This window comes from Colossoma macropomum, unplaced genomic scaffold (assembly GCF_904425465.1).
Source record: "Colossoma macropomum unplaced genomic scaffold, Colossoma_macropomum, whole genome shotgun sequence".
Classification (NCBI taxonomy): Eukaryota; Metazoa; Chordata; class Actinopteri; order Characiformes; family Serrasalmidae; genus Colossoma; species Colossoma macropomum.
In genome coordinates this window covers 8,906,644-8,934,020 of record NW_023494800.1, presented here as the reverse complement: position 1 = coordinate 8,934,020, position 27,377 = coordinate 8,906,644, and the positions used below count along the sequence as shown (strand labels likewise).

The 27,377-nt window shown below is 41.9% G+C and overlaps 1 protein-coding gene across 2 annotated transcripts in view; it reads right to left on the bottom strand.

Moving 5' to 3' along the window:
* rxraa (retinoid X receptor, alpha a) overlaps positions 1–27,377 on the bottom strand; it is a 258,853-nt gene that overhangs the window by 54,361 nt on the left and 177,115 nt on the right. The window contains exons 3-4 of one of the 2 annotated variants that reach the window (XM_036588001.1): positions 21,928–21,978; positions 13,205–13,443 (exon numbers count right to left, since the gene is read on the bottom strand). In XM_036588001.1, coding sequence (XP_036443894.1) covers positions 13,205–13,443; positions 21,928–21,978 — 290 coding nt within the window. Of the gene's footprint in view, positions 1–13,204; positions 13,870–21,927; positions 21,979–27,377 lie in introns of those variants that run through there. The other variant, XM_036588002.1, reaches the window with a different exon arrangement.

Here is a 27,377-nt window from a genome sequence, read left to right as displayed (position 1 = left end):
AAGGACACACACTTGACACTGAGCTAACCTCAAAAGTGGGTGTTTGAACGCTGAAAATTGGCAGCAGGACGTGTTTGTCCTTGAAGGAGCTGGACAATACCAGCGCTCATTTCAAGGTTACTGAAAACACCCAGAACTGTACTGTGGGCTGCGTGAGAGGCACTGTACAGGTACCAAGGCTATACGAAGGCAACTAGGCAAAACAAGTTGAATCTCAAGTCACATGAGTGACTAATGAGCATTTACAATAGAGAGGCAGCCTATTGTAAAAGCACAACTTAACATTCTGGCAGTGTCTCCACAGACACTCGGCAAACAGGCTCTTTTTTATGTGAACGTCTAAATCCCTCTATCCGTCTCTTCAGAATGTCCCGCGCCAGCACAGCTAGCCTAATGATAACCCCTACAAACAATCACCATTAAAAACATGCAGTTCAATCAGCAGGTACGGATGAGGAGTGTTAACTGGGCTGAAAGAGAAGCTGAAGACAGGCTGCAGATCCCTGAGGAGCAGAGCAGCACTGAAGAGAGGAGAGGAGAGAATTTTGAACACTTGGATGAGGAACTGCATGACTATGGATGGGAAAGTTACTGGTTTTAATGATATATAACAGTAGAAATCACAGTAGAATCTGCCTTGATTAGGTGGCACTATCCTGACAATACTGTATATTTTAAATTCTCCTCGCTTCCAGTAAGACGCTTGTATTTTTATGTGTATTTATTGTCACTTAGTGTTTTAATTAAGCTTTTTTAAGGCCTCTAAACATATTTTTTATGATATACTTTATATTTACCATACAAATACTTATATTATTTGATTAATCATCAAAATAATCAGCAGATCACTCAGTTTCTTATCTAATCTGTAGTGACAGCCCTAAATATAGCATAATGGTAATTATACTGTTTCAAACTGTAACAGTATGGGTCCACTTGGACTTCATCTGGTCGCACTCTATTCATTTCTGTTGCATCGTGTGGCGCATGACAGTTTGCAGCGCAGGCGCAATCTGCCTCGCTGTGCATCAAAAAAGTTCAGCAGATTTCAACTTTATGCAAATATCTGTGGCTGCCGTGTTGTATTTAGCCAATCAGGCAAGAGTAGGCGGTGTTTATCACGAAGGCCAAACATGAAACTTTATCTGAGGGTTCAAAGGGAAACAAAGGATCTCTTTCTCTTCATTTGATCCATGACACTTCAGCCACATAATGAGAATGTCTGGCTTTATACAGAACTGTTGACAGTGAAGATTTGGAAGGAAAGATGCTTGATTGGATGTAGTTTATAAGCTGCGAGTAGGAAGGCAAATTTTAAACTAGCTCATACGTTCCTTGCTGAAGGAGCCACATTGCTAGTGAGAGCTAACTCTCTTGCTTGTCTGGACGACCGGTGCATTCTGAAAATCATAAAAGCACAAGTCTGTATTTTAGTCCCATTGTAAATCACTCTCATTATATGCTCAATACAGTTCCTTCATTTCTATAACGGTACAGAAATGCCAACCAGCGACGAGCAGAGAGATGTGGAGGGTGCCTTGGGATCCAAACGTGCCTTGTTTTTTCAATACTCGATTAATTAAAAGGTGTTTGGATATCCGTTTATGTTAGAATACTCTGCCCTGTATCACACAGTGCTACACTCAGGGCATGTGAAGATTGTTTTAAAGTCTCTGCCCTTGGCAGCTTGAAGGCATTCTTAAATTATTTATATTATACATTAAGCAGAATCATAATGAAAAGGGTTACGGTCCCTCATGTCATGTTTGTGTTTCACAAAGCAAAATATCTTATTTGAAACTTTGTTTTCTCTCACCTATAGGAAAATCCTTGCACAATAGAAGCACGTTGTTGTTTTTGCAACTGGGCCATGGTTTAAAGTTAGCCAGCCTGTCAGAAAGGCACTCTGAGAAACGTATTCCCCCTGTCTGCTCTGGACCTGCCCAGCAGGCAGCGCGGAGCTATTTCAACTGCCAAAAGAATGGTAAACAGCCACATTTGGAGAGCGACGCTGAAAACAGTCTGAAGCTTGAAACGCAATCAGGCGCTTAACTTTTGGTTCCCCTGTTCCCGCAAACCTCAAGATCACATCTGAATATGAAATAACAAAGCAGACACGTTTTTTTCATTATAGCCCGTCTGAAACCGTCTGGGCCGAGAGCTCGCTCCCTGAGACCTCCTTTGTCTCTCAGAGCTGAGAACATGCTTCATTTCAGAGCTTGTTACAGAGACAGATTGAAAAAACAACCAATAACAAACCTTCTTTGTGATGAGTAAGAGAAAAATTACATATACTCACGCTGTAGAGTGGGGTTCAATTCCCCGCTTAGGTAAGCAGCCTACACTATACCATTACCTTGGGCAAGACTCCTAACACTACCTGTGTAAAATGATCAAATCGTAGGCCGCTCTGGACAAGAGCGTCTGTCAAATGCTGTAAATGTAAGCTTTCAAGGGCGCAAATCTTATTTTTTCTGAATTTTACTTTTTCCCCAGAGGTCGACTTGAGTTTATGTACCAAAAACAAAATTCACTACTACATGACCATTTTCCAACCTCATTTTATTCCTCCAATAGGCTGTTTTTGTTGCTGTGCCATCAAGACTGAGCCCTTATATGCAAACTGAATTTGTTCTTATTAGGTGCCCTGTGTGGTGCATAATTTAGCTAATTTCAATGTATAATTTCTAATTTTTGCTGAGTTTAACACATTGAAAAAAGCATAAAATATAAAATGTGGCATCATTTTTGCATTTACTTTTTTATGTTTTATTCATTTATTTCTGCTCCATATGTTAAACTCAACAAATAAACAGTAACTGTGCATTATAATGTGCAGATGTGTGTTCTCTGTAGAGAAGTGTTAACCTATTTTCACTCGGAAATGCCCGAACATTTTCCTTTAACTGTATGTAAAAAGCAACAAATTGAAACCAGGCTGGTTTTGCAGCTTCGCTTCCATAATATGGGCTGTACAGACAGAGGAGTTGAATTATAAAAGTTTACTTTATTTTGAAAAACTTTATTTAAAAAAATGAGTGGAACTTGTTTTTAAACAATCCTTAAGTTAAATTGTTTCAGATGATGCTGAGATTTCAGAGCATTCTTTCATAAGCTACACCAGGCCAGCGGGACGTCTAGTTTATGATTTGTTTTTTGACAGACGCCACATGGTAAAGTCACAGCCAAAGTCTGGTCAGTGAGTAGGTGAACGCCCCCCATGTGGGGCTGCAGGATTACAGAAGCAGCACCACGGCTGAGGGGTCAAACTCTCAGCCTTGGCTAATGAATCATGGGGGGATGTGGATGAGGTGGGGCGGCAGCACCAGACCACAATCAAACCCCAAAGGCCTCGTACTGAAGCTGACTGTAATGTCTGGGAGTGCTGTAATGAACTTCTTGTTGCTGGTTTTACTCAAACGCAGCGCAGCTGGAGTTTACACTATTAGGCTGCAATCACAAGGACATTCTGGTATCTGCTGAATAAAAGGCGTCAGTATGCCGGTTTGTTGTAGGGGTGTTTGTGGGCGGACGTTTATTTTCCGAACGTGATCTGGAATCATGAGCTGGAAACTCATTCACACATGAATGTTTGAAAGTGAAAACTGCTGGAAGTTCTGTTCTGCTTCACAGAAGGAAGTGAGAAAGACAAGGCTTGAGCTGTCTCTAGTCGGACTGTGACAGGAGCGATTCTTTTCTCCCCCAGTTTGCAGGTCGTTCTGTCTGAAATCAGGGGCAAGCAGTGTCAAAACTGTCACTGGTACTCAAAGAGAACTCCAAAATTGGTGAAGAATGTGTCTTTCCAGGATGTGAGTGAATTATCTACCAATGTCAGCATACATCCATTGGTGTAATGTTGATTTTGTGTTTGAGACCTAAACATCAAGTCAGACCTCCTTTTTGAGCCTGTGCGTGTGAGGTTAATAGGTAAATACCTATGACGTGGTCCGAAAAACACCTGACCCGACGTCTCTAACTTTTAAATTATTATTTTAGACTTTACAGGGCGACTCGCAGCAGCACAAAAACACCATAAATTAGAGTGTTTTCTTTCTCCTGACTCAGTAAAACTTTCAACTTTAACTAAAAATCTTATATAGTGCAGCTTTAACGCAAGTTCGACTGTGAACGTGACCAGCACAGCATGAGCACTGTAAACTCTGCAATCTCTAAAATCACCTAAGCATGCCACAGAAGAGAAGAGAACCCCAACCTTACCTTCACAAACCAGTCTAGTAGGCCTGTCACAATATACAATATTGCATTCAATATACAAAAAAGGCAAATTGTTAATTGCAATTATTTATAATAAAAATGTCATGATTGTGACAGGCCAACAGTCTAGATTTGTAATCAGAAACATCTCTGTAAGCTTTATATTTTATTCATAAAGATTTTATTTACAGTCAGACTGATTTCTACCAGCTAGTTTTTAAGGTTTTAAACAGCAATGGCCATTTATAATTCCTTCACCAGTCTCTAAATACGATGTTTATTGTTATTTCTTTCTAAATAAAGTAAAAACAGTACAACTGGATGTTTTTTAACTTTTTTGAAACATGTTGCTCGCATCAAATTCAAAATGGGCACATATTTTTCAAAAAATAATAAAATTTCTCAGTTTCAAGATTTGATATATTGTCTTTCCATTTATTTTCAATTAATTGTAGGGTTTAAATGATTGAACCTCATTGCATTCTGTTTTTTTCCATTTACCAGGCGGGGGGCTGTACAACAGATTTCAGTCTCCTCCATAGACTCAACACTGTAATTGATTCAATTCTAGCATTAGCGGCCCCTATGCTGGCAGCCCCTTCCTCTGGGCTTTGACTTAGTGTCCTTCCCTTTATACATTATAGAGGCACCGAGCACAAAACATTCCATAAATCACATATAGATTTTACACAGCAGCCAGATTTACAGCACAGTAACTGACAATGAGAGTCTTTACTGTGACCACAGACTCCTCTGTCATCTCTAGAAGCACCGGGCGTCCATCAGCCGTGCAGAGGAATGCACACTGAACCCCAGCAGAGGCCCAGCTGCAGGTGTGACACCGAATGGGGTAGAAAATCATCTTTTGTGTCTCACCTGCACGGAGATAAACGCCTGAGCCATTACCTCATTGCTGCACAGGGAAACATGAGACCCGGCCTGTTAATTGTTGCTCACTCATGGAGCTCCATTAAAGAGAGAGAGACGAGGAGGGGGGGTGGGGGGTGGGGGGAGAAATCCTTTTTGGCTGTGTGCACTGCCTGACCCGACCAGAGCTGTAACAGTGTTTCTCAGGCCCGTACACACAGGTCTATTGTGTGGCCATTTAGGCCATGGCACAATGCTGCTATCCAGCATGTGCGTGTAGATCGCAGTTTTATGACCGCCTTACAGGAAAAGAGCTGCTGTTTGCCATTTCAATGCAGTGCTAAGAGAGCAGGTTTGCAAGTCTCCTAGCTACTGCCATCTAAATAACACACCCTCGAGACGCTCCCGATGACATCACCGCAACACATTAATACACTAACAGTGCTGGTCCTGTGAAAGGTTTACACCATTTCTGCATTAGTGTGGACTCTGTAGATCACTCACACAATGCCTGCTTTATGTGGGATGACGTGCTGCTGCTGTGTTTAACTGGCTAAGGTACTGCGAGGTGGAGCCAATTAACTTTTGTTTTTAGGGATGTCTCGATTAGGGGTGGGCAAGATGAAAATATTTTATCATATCATGACAAATTACAGTACTCCCCAGTATGGTTTTCTGAGCATATTGTGGATATTGTCAGTACTTAAAGAACACTAACTGCATGTTTCGTTATAAGAGAGCATTGCTGGTCCTGCTTAGTCTGATTTAGTGCAGTTTATTGTGTAAAATACTGTTCATAGTTCGACAGTTTTAAATGTGGCACTACTGGAACTGTCCCAACTTACCAAACCTCCGAAAAATTTAATACAGTGATACATCACGTATTGCTAAAAAGTATCATAATATTGCACTTTGCCATATCAAACATTCCTAGTCTTGATCCAATCTAAAGGAGTGGTATTACAAGATATTTTAATGGATCGGTATTGGCTTTAAGTCTAACCCAGTTCTGATCCTGTGTTAATGCTATGTTACTCTTATAGTGCACTATAAACACACAACTCATAGCAATGTACTTTGCACATATTAGACAGACTTACGCATAAAATATGAACAGAGCTTATTTATGACATGCGAATTTTACCGTCTGATGCTGTAGTGTCTGTAGCTGTTTAGCTTAGCCTGATGCCATTCAGGTCATTTTGCCTGATGTGCAGAGCTGAGAGCTGAGACATGACAGTGCTTTTCCCGAGACGCAAAGCTGGATGTGTGCAGGTAATCGAGTACTCAAGTACTCGGTTAACCATTCGAGGAGCTAGAATTAAAGTACTGAAATCACTTTTCAGGTATCCATTACTCACAAATGTATACTTTGAATACAGTACTATGTATACTACACTGTGCCACTCTGAGCAAGGATGTGTTGTTAAGGACGTGATTGGGAAGGCAGAGGTAACACGGCTTTATTGCTAACTGTTTTTTTTGACATAATTTGAAAATACCTGTTGCCCTTCACATTGTGTGTAAATTTCATGATGAATGGACCAAAAGAAACGACCCACAATGACCTGAAAAAAACTCCTGCAAAGTTGTCATTTTGGAGATACGAGATTTTGTTCTGATAACAGCGATTTATCTGTGACAAACTAACATGTTGGCACATCGTCCACTGAGCAGAGGAGACGTTGCGTAACTAGAGCTCTCACCAGCCTCCAGTGTTGTACCAGTTAGCTGTAGCTCTAACTCACATCTGAAGAGGCAGCCTCCTGTTATTCATCCAAAATGAAAGCTACCAACTTTCCTTGGCTTTTTTGGTTGATAAAACATGTTTTAAATGTATTCCTCCGCTTGCTTCTTTGTGTTACCAAATTTAACACTCTTTTCCTCACCTGTGGTGAATCCGATATGCATTTATTAACTGTTGCGGATTCCCAAATATCAAAAATTGGGTCGGAATTTGTCACATATGTGAAATCTGACACTACGGTCTGAGGATGTCCTAAAACATATACTGTACTATAGGCAGCTTTTCATACAGGCATGATACAGTGACTTCCCCCTACAACACCCCGTACCCTGAGCAAGTTTAAACAGCCACATTTACAGAACAATCTCATCTAGCTGGGTACAGTACATGTGTATTAACGTAGCATATCACATCACCCAACATGTATAAAAGTTCAGTCATGTTCATGTGTAGGAAAACTAGTGTTGTGCTATAGTTAGCATGAAATAAGTCAGTATGTAAACAATATATTTTTCCACTCATTGGAGGATGTTACTTGGTAAGCTGCCACCTGACACAGGCCTAATTCATAGAGTGTTATACTATGCAGACATTAAAAATAAAGTGATTTTACTGTAGCTTTGTAAGTAATTGGCAGGCCAGCACAGATCAGCTTTACTGTAGTTGAAGTGCATATGGTGGCTGTATTATAGGCAAAACTGCAAATATCAGATTGCTTTTTTCAGATACTTGGTATTAAAGACTGATCAGAATTAGGAACACAAAAAACTGTCTGGGACATCCCTGCTATGTTTTTTTCTTGGGGGGGCTGGACAGAATCACAGTGCACTTAGTAGAAACTCAACAGGCCAGGTTATGTCCTCCAGGACAGCCTCCTGGAAGAGTAAAATTAGCTCCAGATCTGTGTAATGTGGCCCAGCTGCTTGGTGATGGTGGCGTCTGTTGCAGACAGAGTGGGTTTACAGCCGTCTGAGTATCCAACCAACCAAATGCCCCACAGACACTGTGCAGAACACACGAGACAATGGCAAAACAAAGCACTAGAAGAAAGAAGGAAGGAAAGAATCCCTTCTGGGAAAAAGAACAACCGGTCAGCTCCATGTGTGGCCCCTTTTTGAAGAAGTCGGTGCTGGTTATAATGTGAAATGATGCATGCAGCACAAAAAGCAAGCACAGTGAATTAATGACAGTGGAAACATGGTGATAGTATCAAAAGCCTATTGTTCAGCACACCACAGGTGGCACAGCACCTGCGGACCGGCTCTTCTCAGCACATCACTCCAAGAAACCATCACACAGAAGCAGAGTATAAAGTCATCCGCAGGTGTAATGGATGAATGGGGTAATGGTCGGCTGTGTTGAATATCCACTGCGCTGCCAAAAGCCCTTTCAACACACTCCATTAGTGCCAGATTACACTTCCACAGCAACACTTTCAAAGTGCTCAGATTAGCTAAATAGAGGCCTGAGAGTGTGAACTAATTGTTCAGTGAAGTCACATGAAAAGCTTAGTGCTAACTGGGTCATTTGGTCACTTCTTTTTGGCATATGCAATGTGAAATATGCAGCAGAACGAACCGTTTTCAGTGTTTAGTCACTGTACTAGTGAAGGTCTTCTGACAAATGTGCTGCACACTGTGTACTGATGATGAACAGTGTTGATAAAATTCAGTGGTGGAGGCTTTCTCAAATATATCATCACCATCACCAAACATATCACCAAATATATGATACACTATCAGATGATATTTAGGTTTGCATAATTCAATAGTTGAATAGAAATGTAAACAGTCAATCAGAGTGGTTTGATGTGAAACGAGAAATTAGCAGATTGATTTCTTAACAATGGTGGGAACAGGAATCAGATGTCGACAGCACAAATACAACCATTTAATACTATCCAAAACCACTGGTGAACCTATATGTGTCTTCTGAGTTTTTATATAGATAATTATTTAAAAGGTAATTTCCTGGTCCCACTTTATGTTAAGTGTCTCTAATAACTGTGTAGTTACATGTGAACAACATATGCAACAACAATGTAACTACATATGATTTATATGCCTCTAGAGTTTGAGAAACCCAGAAGACATTACAGAGTGGTAATTTTTCTCTGTACAAGTTCTATGGCCATAAAACCCTGTGCAAACGCTGTATGGACAAAGTCATGATACAGCATTAGCATTAGCTAGGCTTTTTTAGCTAGCTATCTGGTGCCTCCCACTACCATAACCATTTAAATAACTGGAGCCTACGCGACCGGCGCAGCTAACAGTGCAAAACAGTCCTCTTGCTTCACAAAAGGCTTTTTAAATGTACTGAAAGGCAAAGGGGGCTGAGATACGATCACTTTTTCAGTTCCTGCCAAAGCTGTAGGTCATGAAGCTAGTGCAGTGTAAGCTAAGCTAGTGCGTGGATGCTAACATGCTAACAGGAACGAATCCTCAAAGTTTTGACAACAAACTGCATTAATTACAGCTCTGCATGTTCACACAGCAAGTTTATGAGCAAAATATGTAAGAATATGCTTGTGATGAGTCTGAAGTTGGCTTCCTATTCGCCAGCTTCTTGTTTGAATTTTGCCATTCCACCTTAAATGGTGCCACAGTTGCATTCTGGCAGCTCAGGCGAAATGAGGCTCATATGTTTTACGTCACTGATCAGCTGTCAGGATTGGCTGAGTTATAGCCGATCGATCCTTCCACCTCTACACAATACATCACTCAGAGCTACTGTTTACTGATTATGTGTTTGAGCAGAAACAGTTTTAGGAAAGCAGTGACGCTGTCGATAACCAGCACTTTCCGTGTGTGTGTGGGAATAAGAGCAGCGCTCAGCGTGTGTTGCACGGTCGGTGCTGACGGGGGGCCAGTTCCGGACCCTCGGAGGTTAAATACGAAGGACCTGAGCAGCAAGACTGTTCCGGCTGGCTAGAGTTGAAAACATCCACTCAGCCGAGTGTTAAACACAAGTGGCATCTGCAGCCTGACTCAAATCACCTTCTATCAGCCCACCCGCAAGACCACTTTTACCGTAACCTTAGAGAGAGAGAGAGAGAGAGAGAGAGCGACAGAGAGAGAGTCATGGAGAAACAGGACATTAGAGAGAAAAAGACTAAGTGATAAAGAAAGAAAGAGTTAAAAAGAGAGGAGAGACAGACAGACAGAAAGAAAGAAAGAAAGAAAGAAAGAAAGAAAGAAAGAAAGAAAGGGAAAAAAGAGAAAAAGAGACAGGAAGGGAGAATGAGAGAGAGACAGAGAAATGGAGGGAGGTAGACAGAAAGAGGGAGAGAGAGACAGAGAGAAAGCAAGAGAGAAAGTATAAGGGGAAGAGAGAGAGTGAAAGAGAAAGAGTTGAAGAGGGAGAGAAAGTCAACAAGAAAGAAGAAGAGAGAGAAAGAAAGAGCCGGTTAGAAATAAAAAGAGGGGAAAAGGAGAGAGAAAAGGGGAAAAAGAGAGAGAAAAAAGAGTCTGAGAGAAAGAGAGAGTTAAAAGAAACAAGTCAGTCTATACAGCGGAGAGAGCGAGAGAGAGAGAGACAGAAAGAGAGAGGGAGAAAGAGAAAGAGAGCGAGAGAGAGAGAGAGAGAGAGAGAGTGTGAGAGAGAGACAGAAAGAGAGAGAGAGGGAGAAAGAGAAAGAAGAGAGAGAAAAAGGGAGAAAGAAAAGAAAGAGAGAGAGAGGGAGAGAGAGAGAAAGAGACCGAGAGAGGGAGAGAGAGAGAGTGAGAGAGAGAGAGTGACAGCATGCAGCCTCAATGGAAGATCAGTACAAGACAAAAAGTTAAGAAAAGAAAGAAAGTTCCTCCCTGCTTTAGTGACCGCTGGCCTGTCCAGTGTGCCTGTGTGTGATTGATGAGTTGCGATATCAAACCAATCTGTTTTAGTTTAAACATCACTGACCTCAGATTTTTTTGACCCAAACATTTTTTACTGATATAATATTGTTATTTTTACTGATATGATTCTGAAAGCAGCATTACGAATGACGTATTTCAAGAGCTCCTCATTTTCTCCACAAATTTAGAGGATTAATATTCTATTACATCTTCTGGCAAGAATGCACGTGTTAGCTGGTCCCAGCAATGCGGTATAATAAGATTTTATCTCAGGACTCTAATGATGTAGGAGAATTTTGATATTGCCCAACAATTGGATGAAACACCACAATTCCTTTCTGATGATAAAGGCAAAACACAAACACATGAAGCTTTCCTCTCTCTCCCTCTCAATAGGGCTGAACTGAAGAGGAGGAATTAAAAAAAGAGGCCTGTGTGTGCGTCTACTGTACTTTCTAGAAATGGCTCGTACGCTGTGTCCTTAATCCACTCTGCTGACTCCACTGGAGACGGGACACAATCAGTTTAAATGGAAACAAAGCCAGGCACACAGCTACAGTATGTGCAGCAGTTAGAATAAGGGTGAGAACTCTTTCTTAGGATTTTTCTTTTACTTCATAAATACAAAAAAAAAGGTTCTTGAATTTCGGGAACGGTTTTTCCTTTTTAGATTTGGCTTTGAAAGAAAACTGGGACGCCGAAGGCTTTGATGTCTTAATTGTGAGTCTTTTTTTTTTAAATGGCAAAGAAATGCACAGGCCTATTTAAGGAACAAAGGACTGAAAGTGAGCGAGAGATAGAAAGAGTCAGGGAGTTAGAGGAAGAGAGAGAAGGATAGAGGGAAAGAGAGAGAGATAGAGAGAGGGAACGTGAACCAAAATTGAAAAAAAGACGAAGAGGAGAAAAGGAAAACACAAGGGAATGGACGAGAATGAAAGCAAAAGCGAGAAGAGATGAGAGCGAGAGAGAAAGAGAGCGAGTTTAAGCAGCATTAGCACATGTTTAAATAAAGCCCCCCCGGTGCGTTGGAAGGTCAAGGGCAGCTGAAGTGAATTCTCAGGCTGTAATCGTACCTGTGGGCTAATACAGGGACCCTTAACTCCAGTCCTGGAGACCAAACGCCACACACAGTCTCTGCCCTAAGGGCCTCAACACACACTAAGCTGTTGGCTGCCGGTTGGCATCAGGCCATCATGAAGCATCTGTAGCTGATTGTTGCCTTTAGCTTTAGTGGTAAATTCCACACTGTTGGCTCTAATCGGCCCAGTTTGGCCAGTTGGCGTCACTGGTGACAGAGTTCTATGATTCAGTCTAGCGAATCAGTAAATGATGAGCAAGTAAAACAAGCAAAGCCCTGCTTCAAACAGAGCACTCGCGAACCTGGAGTTCCTCAATCTAGACTTGCAGGACACTCTTATCCCAAATTCCTTGAGACAGAGACAAGAACTACAGCTGCCTGACCAACATGTTGGAGAACAAGATATTCAAGTGTGAGTTAAAATGCATTTGTTTATCAATTGGTTTATTAACTTAACTTTCCACTGTGTTATCTTTGTATTTAGAATTGTGCCACTGTAGACAAGATTAGCGCTTCAAAACAAAAAGTATGACCAATAGCGTGATTGCAGCAGGTACGGCACATGTAGAGCCTGTCCCAAACACACAATTTTAAACCCTCAAGGCCCGCTGATGATGTTATCTGCATGCAGTCTTGAAGGAGAACCATATGGATTAGCATGCCTTTTGGAACAGGGCTCTAATCTGCTGAGAGGTTGTTTATGTTTTTGCAGTATTGGGTCTTCAGATTTTCATTCTTGGATCGAACTAGGCTTTAGTGGCTTGAAGATCACACTGTCGACCACCGACACTTTCCACCAATCGTGATTGTGAATCAAGTCCAACGATTGGAGCATCCAAAAACATGCTGTATGCAACTTTATGATGCAAAGTAATTATGGCTGCAGCACGAAGTAGAACTTTTTTCCACCCTTTGTCCATGCACAACATGGCTTCTCTCATGAAACATGAACAGGGGCTTAAAAGGTTTTTATGTTGTGATTACGTTTGTATTAAAAACTAAAATATGACATATAGGTACAGTAACAACGGTTAAGCTTCAGTCATTTTATTATTTTCACAAGAAGTGAGCAGCATCGGCAGTCGGTAATAGCTAGGGAACACGATTGACAGTATGTTGCACACAATATCACATGCCTAATGAATATTGACTACAGACACCTCATAAAGAGAATTATTTCCAGTCACGTGCAGGATAGGTGTTGTCTTTGCTGTGTGCTCAAGGGCAGTTTTCACAGAAGACATGAAGCACTGGTGAGCTGATGGAAAATCCCAGCTCTTCAACTTAAGGCCTTAACACATCTAATTAAGCTGAAAAAGGGCTTGATATTTGGTGGATGAGAGAAAAAAAAGTGTGCTGGGATATGATACAGGGCGGTGAGCCCCCAGGACTAGATATGTGAAGCACTGGGCTAATATACCTGCATGCTAACATATCTGTGTACTAACACTGTGGTCATACCTGTGGGCTAACGCTGGGGCCGTAGCCCATCCCAGGTGAGGCCATGGAGTGCGGGCCCATGGGCGAACTGATGACAGAGAAGGGTGAACCCAGTCCGTTCATGGGCGAGCTGAGGGTGCTGATGGGCGAGTGGAGGGACCCCGAGGCCCCGATGGAGGTCGGGCTGAGCAGGGGCGGATGCATCGCACGGTGAGAGGTGGGTGAGCTCAGGGGAGAGGAGGTCATCTGACCTGACGAGTCTGTGATGGAAAGAGGGGATGTGGAGAAAGACAGTTAGTGTTACTGCTGTAGAGCATTTATGATTTTAGAGATGCTCATGTTACCAACAGTATATTCATGTACTCTGATATTCATTGTACTCTAAGATGTGTGTGTGTTTAAGTGCGTGTGTGCATGTGCTCCGTTGTAAGTGTGCTGCTGCTTTACATCAGTTTTTGTTTTTGTTTTGCTTTGTTTTGTATTGTTTGTGTGTATTTTTTGATGTTTCCCAGGGAGCTGAGGAGTTTGGCATCATATCTGCCGAGATAGTGGCTGAGAGTGACTTTCCAGCCACGGCTCAGTGACTTTTGGCTGGTCGTTTGGGTGACGCTACATCAGAGCTGTGATGCAGCCTGGATCAGCCGCTTGAGTGACACTGTACTGCGACTATGAGGCTGCCTGGACTGAGGACCTGATCAACGGCACATAGCAGCTATGTGGCTGCCTGGGCTGGCTGCTTGGCAAGAGTACACAGATCATAATTCAGATATGTGCAAAATTTGAACGCTACTGGGTCTAAGATGCTTTTTGAGTGGTATGTTGATTTAAATGGCCAATATCCACACTTTTATGCATTCATGTTTGTCTATAAACTAAAGCTCAAACATATAGCTGAAAATATTTGTTCTTTGGGGACTCCCCAGCACACAGTCTCTCCTCTACAGGAGGAGAAAGCAACATGTGGAGCCAAAACATTCATACAGTCTTTTCACCTGCCAAGTGAATTTGAGAGAGAGAGAGAGAGAGAGAGGGATCCAGAGAGGAAGGTGCAAAGTCATTAGCACCAATGATTACACTCACAGGTTCTCACTCTTTGACCCACTTCGCTTCTCTGTCATCCTCCATCGCTTTATCTTCCTCTCTCTCTCTCTCTCTCTCTCTCTCTCACTCTCTCTCTCTCGCCCTATCTGCCTTGAACCTGTCCGTCACGCTGTCACCATCAATCAGGACAGATCAGAGAGCAAGGGCATATTCCTGTACTCTCTCCTTTCCTCCTTTATTCAGGAGTAATAGGCACTGAGTGAGCTGATGAAACACACCAACTGGTTTGTTTTTATATCTTGTCAGGACAAGGGGTCATAGATACCTCCTATATGTATAATATTTATGGAAGAACCTATTTTTAACAATAATATGTCCCATATGTATTACAAATATGTAAGTGTCTACATGTAATTATACATTCCATATGTATTATACTTGTGTAAGTGCCTACAGTTCTGTGCAAAAGTCAGAGACCACCCTTTATTAGTTTAATTTCAGTTAGAATGGGCATTACGTACAAGTTATTTTCCACATCCAAAGGTCAGTCTTAGAAGTATTATATGTTTTTCTCTGATTTTCCCACAAAGTCAGGGCATTTTTGCTCTGATGTATGAAAACAAAGACAATCACACAGACAGACAAACAGACACACACAGGCACACACCAGCCACTCAAATCTACCCTACACAAACTTTTCTACAAGTGACAAAATCATCAGCGTTTGTGAGAGAACAATTTCTTATTTGTGATCTGATGCTGTTATGCAAGAGCAGGCCGGCCTCTTCACGGGACGGTTTCATAAGCCAGCAGACAGGAATAAAAACCATGTACTGCTCAATTAGGTGACAGTTCAGAATAATTGCGTGTCCCATTTGTGATGTTTTTCAGGAGCACAGTGTTCCGGAACGACACACGTCATTGGTCAGAGCCTCTGATGGATTCCAGGCCAAAGGCACAAGTCGAAAGTGGAGGTGGCGGTGGTGGTGGGGGGCTTAGTACCCGTGTGCCCCAGTCTGTGGGTGTGGTAGCAACTGCCTGGCTGCAGCTCCACCAAAGCCAAACACTTCCTCCACATCCGGCTCAACACTTTCTACAAACACCCTCCGATCTCCTCCAGTGAGCGAGGGGCCGCTGTCAGCACACACACACTTACACACCTAAGACACAATACACCCATGTGGGGTGGGGGCACTATTTTCTTTTAATGTGAGTGAAAAAAGCGTGGTGTATCACTGTATAAAATATGCACATATATTCTTAGTATAATCTATAATCCTGCTCAGTCTTTTCAGACACTCAGTGAAACCTAAAAAACTAGCAGGTCTACCTGTGACTTCTGCTTCTTTATGATCGTAAGGCACCTTAAAAAATTATCATGAAAGTAGGTGTTGATAAATGAATTCTTATACATTCTTATACTGATACTAATCTAAACAATAGGCATGGGAAAAAGAGACTTTATAAAGTTATACTTAATTTAACACAGGCTGGGCTTGGAGGAGGAAAAAATGCATGTCATTAGTTGTCACTAATGCTCGCATATTTGCAGTTATGAATTAGTCATAGTTTTCTGTATTCTTGAAATACAAGACAGAAACCATAGTATATATGCCCTACATAGGAATGTGGCTTCATGTAAATGGCTTCGCTCTATGTAATACTTATTTGTTAAAACTAAAAGAAGTAGCATTATTGAGTATGGAGAAAAAAAGAACACACTAAAATATAGTGTGCGTGCACCACTGCGAGTCTCCCTGTAAAGCCTGAAAAAATAATTTACAAGTCAGACGCACCTGGATGGATTGGGCAGGAGTTTTTGGACCGTGTGAAATGTTTTACGTATTACCGTCACGACTAAAAGAAGGCCAACGTCAAAAAGGAGGCCTGACTTGTTTAGGTCTCAAATGCAAAATCAACATTATTCTAATGAAGATATGATGACAGGAGTAGATAATTCACTCACATCCCCAGAAGACACGCCCTTCAGCGAGTATGGACTGTGTTCTCTTGAAAATACTTTCAACTCTCAAAAGTCAGATTCATCCCCAAATCCGACAGTGTTGCTCAACCACCTCAGCAAATCGCTAACAGGCTAATCCTTAAATGAAGGTTTTAAAGGTCCACATGTAGGCTACAACAGCTATGATTCATTTTAATACCGGTCTGGGTAAGTATTAGCACGGCGCTAACATAACAAATATTAATGAAACAAATGTTAATAAAGGGTGTTATGAGGATGAAAAGACCTTATAAAGTAGAAGGTTCTACACTAAACGCTGCATGTGTTCATGACTGAATGGCATACAGTTGGCAAAAAAACAAAACATTTTTTTTGGATTGCCCACTGTAAATGCTTTGTAGATGCTTAACCTACATTCTACTAATTGTTTATTAAATTAATTTACCATAACCCTAAACTTTGACGTAACCCTAGTAGTGGCCAATATGGCAAAAATATTACATCACAATACTTTTTCATCATACATGATACTAGTGTATGATAGTGCCACATTTAAAAACTGCCATCAAAATGATTTTGAAATGATTTTATTGGATATTTCACATACTGCACTGCACTAAATTTAATAATGCTGAAAGTGTTCTTTACGTAAGAATATCCATGATATGCTCAATAAGCATACTGTTTTGTCATAATGACAAAATTGATCACAATATTGATAAAGTATCATCACATTGCCCACCTCTACCTAACTTTAACCTAAAAGCTAAACCCAACCCTCACCCTTGTCCTAAGCCTAACTCTAACACTGAATCAACTGACTTTCAACAGATAGTTTGTTAATGCCAAACACTTGTAAATATTCTACTGGGGGCCATCCAAACTAAACAAAACTTTAAATGAAATGACAGCAGTGTTCCATGATGTTCCAAGTTGTTTTATGAGGTGCTCCGAAATTCCTACTAAACAACATACATTTTCAAAACAAACAGAGAAAAAGACCAACAAACAAAAAACCTCACAAAGTCACAAGTGAAGGCTCATTGCAGACCGAACCCCTCTGGCCCAGAGATGCCAGCCTTCATTAGGGCGAGCCGTCTGATGCCAATCTGTCAGTGGGTCGCAGAAGCAGAGCAAAGGGCTCAGCTGATGGGATGTCAGTCGGGGCTGCTCTCCTTGCCAGCAGGGAGGCAGGGTGGGTGTGTGCGTGTTTGTGTGTTTGGGGACTGTCCTGGCTCATAGGACCCTCACTCTCCAGCCTGCTGCGTCACGTTTGGCAGAAGTGCAGCAGAGGCGCTGGTACAGGACTGCGTGCTGGAGTGTGTGTGTGCAGGGTGCAGTTATGTGCCCTCACAGGGGACAGTTGTGCTTCTGCTCGGAATGACTGCACTGCTCTTCATGCGTAAGTGCATCTGCCCTTGGATCCAATACAGCAAATACAAGTGTGTGAGCCACGTACAGTACCAGCCAAAAGTTTGCACATGCCTACTCATAGAAGAGTCTTCCTTGTTTTTACTATAGTTCACATTTTGTTGATGCAGCAACACATATGGAGCTGTGTAGTGACCTCAGATCTTATGTTTTACGTTCTTCAGAGCAGCCCCTCTTTGCCCCGATGCAGCTTTCCACACTCTTGGCATTTTCTGAGGCAGCTTCAGCACGATCCTCCCAAGATGCTTTTCCAAAAGAAGCAGAAAAAATTCCGATGTGCCTTGTTACCTCTGAATTGCTAGCTTATTATATATAAAAATATATGGAATATTTTGGGCCAAAATGCTGCATATCCACTTGAAACAATGTATATAGCGAGTTTTTTTTTTAATTAAAAAAAATTACAGCTGATATTAATGGACAACTAATCTTATAAATTGTATTAAGCATCATACAGCATTGCTTATATTTACAAACACAACTGTTTGTTCATATTTATAAGTGCAAAGTTAAAAAAAAACAACGTGTTTAAATTTCACATAGGCATTAAATTCATTATTTAAAAGTCAAGCATTTATGCATAAGGGCTTCAGATCAAAACATCTTTAAGATTGCAAACAAAAAAAACTTTCACTCAGGTGTGCCCAAACTTTTGACTGGTACTGTACAGCACATTTGTGAGGGTTCTGATGTTGTTCTGTCAGGGCTGGGTTTCCAGATTAGGATTACAGATGGATGAAAGGGGCCATAATCCCCTCCCAAAGGGGGGCACAGCTGGTAGAAAATAGGGCATACAACACAAGAGCAGAACAGATGAGAACAGAGGAGAGGAGAGAAATTCTATGAGTATTATTTGTGTATTACTTGCATCCAAGATCCAAAAGGCCCTGCTGGCTGACCCTCCACAGAAGTGATATTTCATAAATGAAAATGACCCAAATTTCCCTCTCATCTCAACAGTAGCTGATCAGCCAAGACATGTTTGGTGTCTGAAGCTTGCTTTTTTAGCTTTACACTGTAGTTACGAGACTGATGTGGCTAAGAAGTAATGAAAGCTTATAGCCACCGGATAGCACTGTGCAAATTACCTGTAGAAATCATCACACGCTCGTCACAAACCAGGTTGAGTTGTTAAGTAATCTCAAAAAAAACTTGCTGATGTGGTTTCTGCCACTAAGAGATACTGTTAACCACAAAAATGGACGGCTGATGTTAATGGAAAAATAATCTTATAAATTGGATTAAGCATCGTACAGAATTGCTTATATTTACAAATACTGTTTGGTCATATTTATAAGTGCAAAGTTAAGAAAAACAATGTGCGTAAATTTCACATAGGCATCAAATTCATTATTAAAACTCAAGCATTTGTATTAAGGCCAAGGTAAAGACAAAATTCAGGCTTCAAGATACATGCTATTGTTTTTAGCGATGTGATGTATATTTGTCTATTTTTAAAAAGTAATATCTATTGTGTCAAAAACACTAAGCAGTCTATGTAGAAATTTAACAATTTATAACACTTGAAGCCATGTGTATGATGATTTAGGTATGCAGCCTGCACAATGCTAACAGCTAGATATAAGTTTCCACTGACTGTTAGCTTCATTAGCTTCGTAAAACTAAACAAACAAACTTTGAACCTTAAATATGTCTGGACTAAATAGAGGTGAAGGTAAAATTGTGGAAATATCTGAACCATCTGTTTTAACAGTACTGCTGCTAAGTGCTACTGGGGCTGCTACAGCTGTACATACTGGCGTCCGCTGCTCTGATCCACTTCCTGTTCCTATAGCACAGTAAGCACAGGTCCCACCTGCAGCCACAATTCATTCCCTCTACATCCCTCCTTCCTTCTCTTTTTCTCACGCCCTCCTCACCCCCCCGCCCCGTCTTCCTCCCGACTTGTTTGGCTGGAAACAGAAACGTGTTCTACAAGCTGTCTAAGAAAAAGCACTGGAAGCCTCATCAGGGGCTTGTTCTACCTGCAGCACGCCCAGGATAAACAGGCTCCCTAGATGAGATAAGAGAAAGCAAAAAAAGAGGGAAAACACAAGCCTGGCAGCATCAGGAAAAAAGTGGCAGTCCTCCAGCTCTTCTCGTCTTGCCAGCGTGAGCACGAATGGACTGAGAAAAAGGGAGAGGAAAAAATAAAGATGCGCCGTGGCGCAGCGCAGCGCTCACGGCACGGCCTGTCATCAGCCTCCCATCGGCTCCACCGCACAGGTACGCAGGAACACAGTCGACAGCAACAACATGGCAAATTAAGCGGGATTACTGTCTCTGCCAGAATGCTGCTGTAAACTGCACGGCCCACCCAAACCCTGAAAACTAACACAGCACAGACTCACTTCCCTACTTTCCACGCGCAGTGTCTCCACTCTTGCACGTGTGTAAATCTTGCACTGGATCTGGCAGGCTCTAGAGGGAGTGTGTGGGAGCAGGGAGTTCCTGTGGGAACAGATCCACGGCTGCTCCCGTGCTGAGGCTGGAATCAAGTAGCACACTTATTCTAAGCAGTAGTCATGATTGTAAAGAGTACTGAAAATTTATACTTGAAGAGCCGTATCACCCCCAATTTTCTTTGTTTTTGAATTTTTTTCCCCAGTTTTCTTCCGAATTTAGTCGTTTTTAATTCCAACCACTAGTTAGGACTCCCCCAATCACACGATACCACCAGCGCTAGGACACCGAAGGTTGGCACATGCTTCCTCCGAGACCTGTGAAGCGCCGCCACATCTTTTCGAACTGTCACTCACACACTGTCAGCTAAACACGCTTGGAGGAAAGCGCCAACCACCAGGTCTGTTACGTCAGCTAACAGATGCCTGCACTGACTAGCATTGCATTTTGGGTGATAAGGGGAAAGGGGGCGCATTCTATCCACCCAGAGAGCGAGGCCAATTGTGCTCTCTTGGACTCCCAGCCAGGGATGGCTGCAGCATCACCAGGGATCAAACTAGGAAATAAAAGAGTTTGATATAGTATACAAACACAGTTACAGTTTCAAAGCATACCATTCACTCCCCAGTCTGTACAGTCTGTACAGTCCATACACACAAACAGCTTGTTTTGAATTCATTGTTTTAATGCTGTCACAAAAACCAACGTAGTTACATCTGTCCACCAATTTAGCCTGCAGAAGTCTAGACCCACCCACTTATGTTGAAGTTATAAGAAGTGTTTCAGCCGGCACTGCTTTCTTAATGAGGCACAATACAATGCAGCCAGTCAGAACAGAGATAATTTACATATATTAGACTTAATGGCGCAGCAACAAAACAGCCTGTTAATTTCTAATGGATAAATTCTAATGGAAAATGATCATGTAAAAATGAATAATGACTATTTTGGTACTGGAATCTATACAAATGTTATGAGTGGGCCTCAGAGGAAAGTAAGTAAATAAGGCAACGCTCACATTATTGTAAAAAAAAGATCCACTCATTTGAATTCACTTGATTTTATTCATTTTAAGATCCCTTGAGTTATAAAACAATGTCTTAGAAACACAGAGCGAATCTTGTTGCAAAGCATTTTCCACAAAATGTAATACTGCTCATTAACGTACCTTGTTTGTTTACACTCACAAAACTAGCTAGCTAAATCCAGATAAATGAAGCCCCAATTTCTACATTTTATAAATATTTATGTAACAGCATCAGCAGACATGTAGGCCTATGTGAAAAATATCAGATATCAGCATCGGCCCACAATTAGCCAGCCAGCTGTTGAACTATGATCTCTAATGGTAATTAAGACGTTAAACATCTAAGCTATTAACTCAAATTAAACTACCACTATTAGTGCACTGTATATGTTCAGTATTAATTATACTTGGCCATTATAAAATATAAAACTATATAATCGCCATTACATGTAAAAACAAATTTATGTACTGTAACTAAAGTTGCTGCAATTTGTTACTTTCCACATCTGGTTACAGTAAATATGATTCAGCTGCTTAGTTAGTGCAGCATTCAAATGAGCATGGAACCATATGTATTTTAAAATCAATGGTTGAGCAAGATTATGATACAAAGGAAGTATAATAATCACATTGTTATGGTATTAACAACATTACTCATCTTTTCATAGTTAACAGACAGTCTCAGATGCCACAACCAGTTATGTTTGCATGCCTTCATATCAAATGTATTAACATAGTATGACATCCTGGTACTTTTCATATACTGCTTAAAGGGCAATTCTACCAATTTTTCAATTTTTCTGCGTCATTCAATCACTGAAATGTAATCAGTCATCTAAAGTGGTTTAATGTGAAATGGTGCATTGTAGAGAAACTTACCGACTCTGATTTCTTTACAGTGGTGCTGATAGGAACCAGGGGTCGCCATGTCTACAACACAAATAAAGCCATTTAATTTTCTATCCAAAATGACCAGTGAACCTACACATATCTTCTAAGTTTTTATATGTCATGTTGATGATGGTAAAAAAGAGTTAAACCTGAAAAACAATGTCTCGGACATCAGGCTGTGTATTCGTAATCATTTCATGTAATAACTTTGTGTGAGGAAGGACAATTGTGACTCTGTACGTTCCTCTACAACAGAGTATTCCACACAAACCACTCTGGGTGACTTGGTTTGCATCTTAGCCACATAATTATGCAAAAGAAAAAAGTAAAAAGTTGGTGGAATCCTCCTTTATCGCATACAGTGGTTCGGGACTCGCTAATTGTTCTGGAGTGCTACTTTTACCTACTGATTAGAGCTGAAGTATGTGCTTTTGGATGCAGTCTCTCGCCAGCAGCACACCAACAGCCTCTCAGCAGATACATCATAATCATGGAAAAAACCCATGATTATGTGTGGGGGGTGGGTTACTCCCTCTTTTCTGCATGTCTTTCTGACACCCAGAGACCACACACATGCACACCAACACCACACACGCACACAACACACACACAGTGGGCCGGCCTGCCAGCGCGCTGCCTGCATGACTAATGTGTGCACTTAAAAAGAAACTGTGTAGCTTCATTAACTGAATCCTCGCTCGTTCCCAGACCCCACTCACAGGTTGATAAGACGAGCGCTCTGAAGCAACAAGTCGAACAACAAGTTCCCTTTCCTTCATTCATTTTATCTCTCTTCTTCTTACAGTCTCTGGGAACAAAGCAGCCTCACTCGCATTCCTTCAAGCCACACATCATGATAAAATAAGTCCATAAATGATTTTAATGGCTTTCTACATGCTCGAGTGCCCCTCTTGGTCATGGGAGATGGACATTCTAGAGCATTCTAGAACATTTATCATCTTTGAGATTTTTGAAGGAGAAAACTGAGCTTATAAAGAGGCAGTAAGCTGTGCAGACTGACTATACAGTTGACCAGGGTGGGCACAATAAGCTTCAATCAGTGTGTTCTTAAAGGAAAAGTTCCATGACATACATCTTTAAACATTCTTTAAAATAATGGGCAAAATTCAGGCTTTAAGGTCGCTGCTCCTATAGTTAAAAAAACAACAACATATTTTTGTCCTTTTTTAAATATTGTTGCTGTCCAAGTATCTCCAAAATAGTAACTGTACAGTAGGTTAATGTAAAGAGATTGTATTCTAAGCAATTTTGGAGCATTTCTATTGGTCCATACATCATTAAATTTTTACACAATGTAAAGAGTAACTGCTGTACTTGTCGAAAAATAAAAATCACAAACAATGGGAAACTTGTTTTTTTTGCACAGCAACAATATAACAGCGTGACTTTGGCCCTGTTCATTCTCAGTATTAACAACCTGCTCGAGTGATCTGATTATAAGCGGACAGAGACTACCTTTTAAATCTGCCATTTTCATGTGTCGAATGCGTTTCCAGTGCCTGTTTATGGTCAAATTTCATGAACAGACGAAGGGTGCTACATTTACTGTGTCAGCCTCTCGCTGCGTTTGAGTTGCGAGTTCTTGTTCATGTAAACAAGAGCTGTTACAAACAGTTAGACAGCACTGAATGCAGTCTCAGGGATGATGCAGCTGATTACGGCGGTCATTGATGCTGACAGGGACACACTGAGATGTGTGACATGTTATGTGATCATACGTTCCTGGCCACCTCTGTGAGTGGTCTGAGAGATTAGACCATAACGTGTCTCCAAGACACAGTGGACACTGTTCGCACCTGTACTTAGTGTCTTTCTGCAGGTCCCCTAGTGGCTGGTCCGCCAGTGGAACAGAAATATTTTTTTATTAATATAATCAAGCCAAATGTTTCCCTGTGACTCTGGCATCACATTAACTAGGACACTGTTGGCTCACTGTGTGAAATGTGACTTTGTGTTGAGCTGTTAGTGAGCAATGAGGAGTGAGAAACTCCTGTGAAGATAATTCACACCTCTCCACAAAGAAGGCCTTGTGGAGATAAAACAGACATCACAACTGCAGTTTTCTTCTCATCAACAAATTATCATAGTAAAAAAGCCTGAAAAACGCAATAAAAATAAAAGAATAAAAATAAATGCTGACTTGCTCGCTCCCCTTCAAATATGAAAATCTGTTAGCTCTTGGTTTTGTAAGCCATTCACATTTCCACTGAAATATATTCCATCAACGGTGCTAACAACAAAAATGCATTGTGCAAAATAAGCAGGTGTGAATTACATTTCGTGGCGACTGTCAACAGGGGTTAACATTTGCTTATAGACTTCATTTAGAGTAAGAGAAGAACTGTGTACATTTGATGTTTTGTCAAATTATTCCTGTAAGAACATGAGACGACGAAAGTAACTCAACTCCAAATGTTCAAATGCCGGTGTGAGCTGGACAGAGTCTCTGTGTGTGTTTTGTATATATTCTCTCTCCCACCCTGAGCTGCTGCTGTAGTTTGGTTTAGGTGTCTCTTGTGTTATCTCTGATTTCTGTGGGCTGAACTGAGCCTCCTGCATTATGAATGAATGGGGCAGACGGCCGGGGCCACAAGTCTGTCTGAACATGGACATGTAGCGATGAATACACTGATGAGTTCTGTTCCTGATGAAGCCATTAGCCTGTCTTGGAATGGGCAATCAAACTGTTTTTAACAAAACTATTTGAAAATTTAGTGTTAAAATATTACCAGCTGGCCTACAGAACGTACATGGAGTCATTCATTATACAATGCAAGGATGCAAGAACTCACGCCCTGGGATTCAGCCAGCATGACAAATTACATTTGGTAACACTGTCAATGTTGTCTGAGGACGTTTTGATTCTTTTGGGCTCTCAGAAATCTGGAGGACCTGCCTTCTTACTGAGGAGGGCTAGGCCATCCCAGTCCACCAATCGCTACACTGCTAATGCACCCACGCACACAAACGTTTCCCTCGTTCACTTGAAGGAGTTCTGTTTTTGAGAGGTCCCTGATTTAAATCCTGGATGAGCCCCCAATTTATGTTATAGATGAGGCAATCTAACTAGACTTATGTAGTCTTAACCAGCAACACAACAAGACTGATGCTGCTCAATTGCATAACTACTTAGGGTCAGTTGTATGTGTGCATCACTGGACGTAACAATGTTAACGCCGGTCTAGGAAAAGTCAATGTACACTTGCTCTGACAATGAGAAGAACCCCAATAAACGTTTCCCAAGATGCTCGCTAACACAGAGACACGTTCAAGTCCTGCTCCTGTGAAAAAGCCCCTGCGCTGCCACACTGGAGCGACATACACAATCTATTATTCACAAAGCTGTGCAGTGATGGCTGGCATGTTTTGAAGCCCACAGATGGTGGGCCCAGGCGGCGATGAAACAGAAATCATTAGCATTTCTCTGAAATGCTCAGGTTTATTCATAGGTAAGGAGGAGGGGGAAGAAAAAAAAACACAGAGTAACTTCCTGAAGAACTTCCAAGAGGCCGCATTAATGCAGAGCCTAAAATAAAAGTGGCACAGGGAGCAAAGCTGCATGTTTTTCTGGCGGTTTAGAGTGTGATGAGGACTATTTGGCGGGGTGTGTGCGGTGAGGAGGGGGTGGGTAGCAAACATCCTGCACAGTCGTCCTCCTGTGTGCGGGGATGGAATGCTCAGCCAAATGAGTGACACACACGGTCGAAGCCGAAATTTATTTGACATTTACTAACAAGGCCACACTTACTATTCATCTCTGAACGGCCCTGCTGTTTATTATCATGCAGGAGAAATGAACTATTAGAGTTTGGGAGGGTGGGGAGGGGGATTCTGCTGGAGTGTGGAAGTGAGGATATGGTCTGAAAAAGATCCATTATGGTTTGAGGGGGCGGGGGGATTCTGCTGGAGTGTGGATGCGAGGATATGGTCTGTGGCATTAATCAGCCGTTTGCACTGTGTGTGTGTGTTTGTATAAACAGACTAATCTGGTGCACACTGTTAAGGCGCTGAGAGTAAATAGTGCTGGCTGATGTGTTTACTCTAACTGGATGAGCGCTGGCTCAGGAGACGCGTGGGGCGGCCAAAAGAACGCCGAAGTCCCAGCTGAAGGAGGCCCCTGTTTGAGCACGGCCTTCTGAAAGGGCCTCCCTCTCACAGCTCCAAACAGGCCACCTGTCAGCACACACACCATCCCACAGCAGAGGGAAGGCCCACAGGAGTAAGATATAGGGGCTAAGCTACAGTTGGTATAAAAGACACCCAGTAGGAAATCACTAAAATTCGTATATGCCACAGATCAAAACTGCATCTCGACTCAGACTCACCCTAAAATGACTCAAGATTCGACTCGACAGTTCAAAACTTAAAACTTGTGAAATTTTCTGGCTTTAACAGGACCTGCCAGGGAATGTCATCACTTTCTTTCATTCTTTCTTTATCTCATAATCTGGCTTAAAGCAAGCAGAATCATAAACAATAATGCACAGAAGGCCATGCATTTATTGGCATCATCATCAGTGTGACGTGATTCACACTTCGTCTGCAACAAGCTTCATTCAGTAGACACTTCTGAGCGGTATTTGGAGTCTGTAAGAGCCTGGTCAGTCCACATTTCTTGTTGCCTCCAACTCCCAGTGCTTATGCCTTTAATTAAGGGATGTAGAGCTGAGTAGTAAATAAGCTGGCTGTGGAAGAGAAAAATGTGGACTGGCTGAGACTCAGAAATGGGCTGAATACTGCTGGTCTGCCTAATGGACTGAAATCTGGCCATTGTCAGATGTTGAGATGCTGCATGGTAAAAACTTGCGAGGCAGGCTGAATGCTGGTGCTTGGGGCCAGGGGGAATAATAGAGGCCTTTAATAGTCCTCATCAGTGGCTGTGACGAGACGAGATGCGAGACGACAGCGGAACCGCAACTGCACTGTTATCCTCCCGCAGCCCAAATAAAGAGATTCCTCCGTCTCGGCTTGAGTCTGGCCCGACTGCTGAAAGCGCTATCAAGCGTCAGAGTACAACAACAGGAAAAGAAAAAGTTTAATGGGGGATAAGTGTTTGAGGGGAGGAAAAAAGGGCCACAAATTGACCACCCAAGCCATCCATGTAGGTGGTAAATCACAGGCCATTGTTTGCCTGGTGTGGCTCTAACCTCTTCCCTCACCTCCATAACTATACCTGCTGGACTGCGCTCGCTCTCTCTCTCCATAATTACGCTATTTATGTGGAAGAGCTGCTTACTGAGGCAGAGAAAGGTCATGTTTACTGAGAGCAGAGGGAAGAAAGCAGAGGAGATGCAGTTGGCTGAGGATAAGTGCAGATAAGCTACAGATTACAGTCGCTATCGCTGCTCTTGCTTTGGTGCCAACGCTGCGCTGCTCTGATACGGCCTAATTGTCCTTTTCAACTTGGAGGTGATACG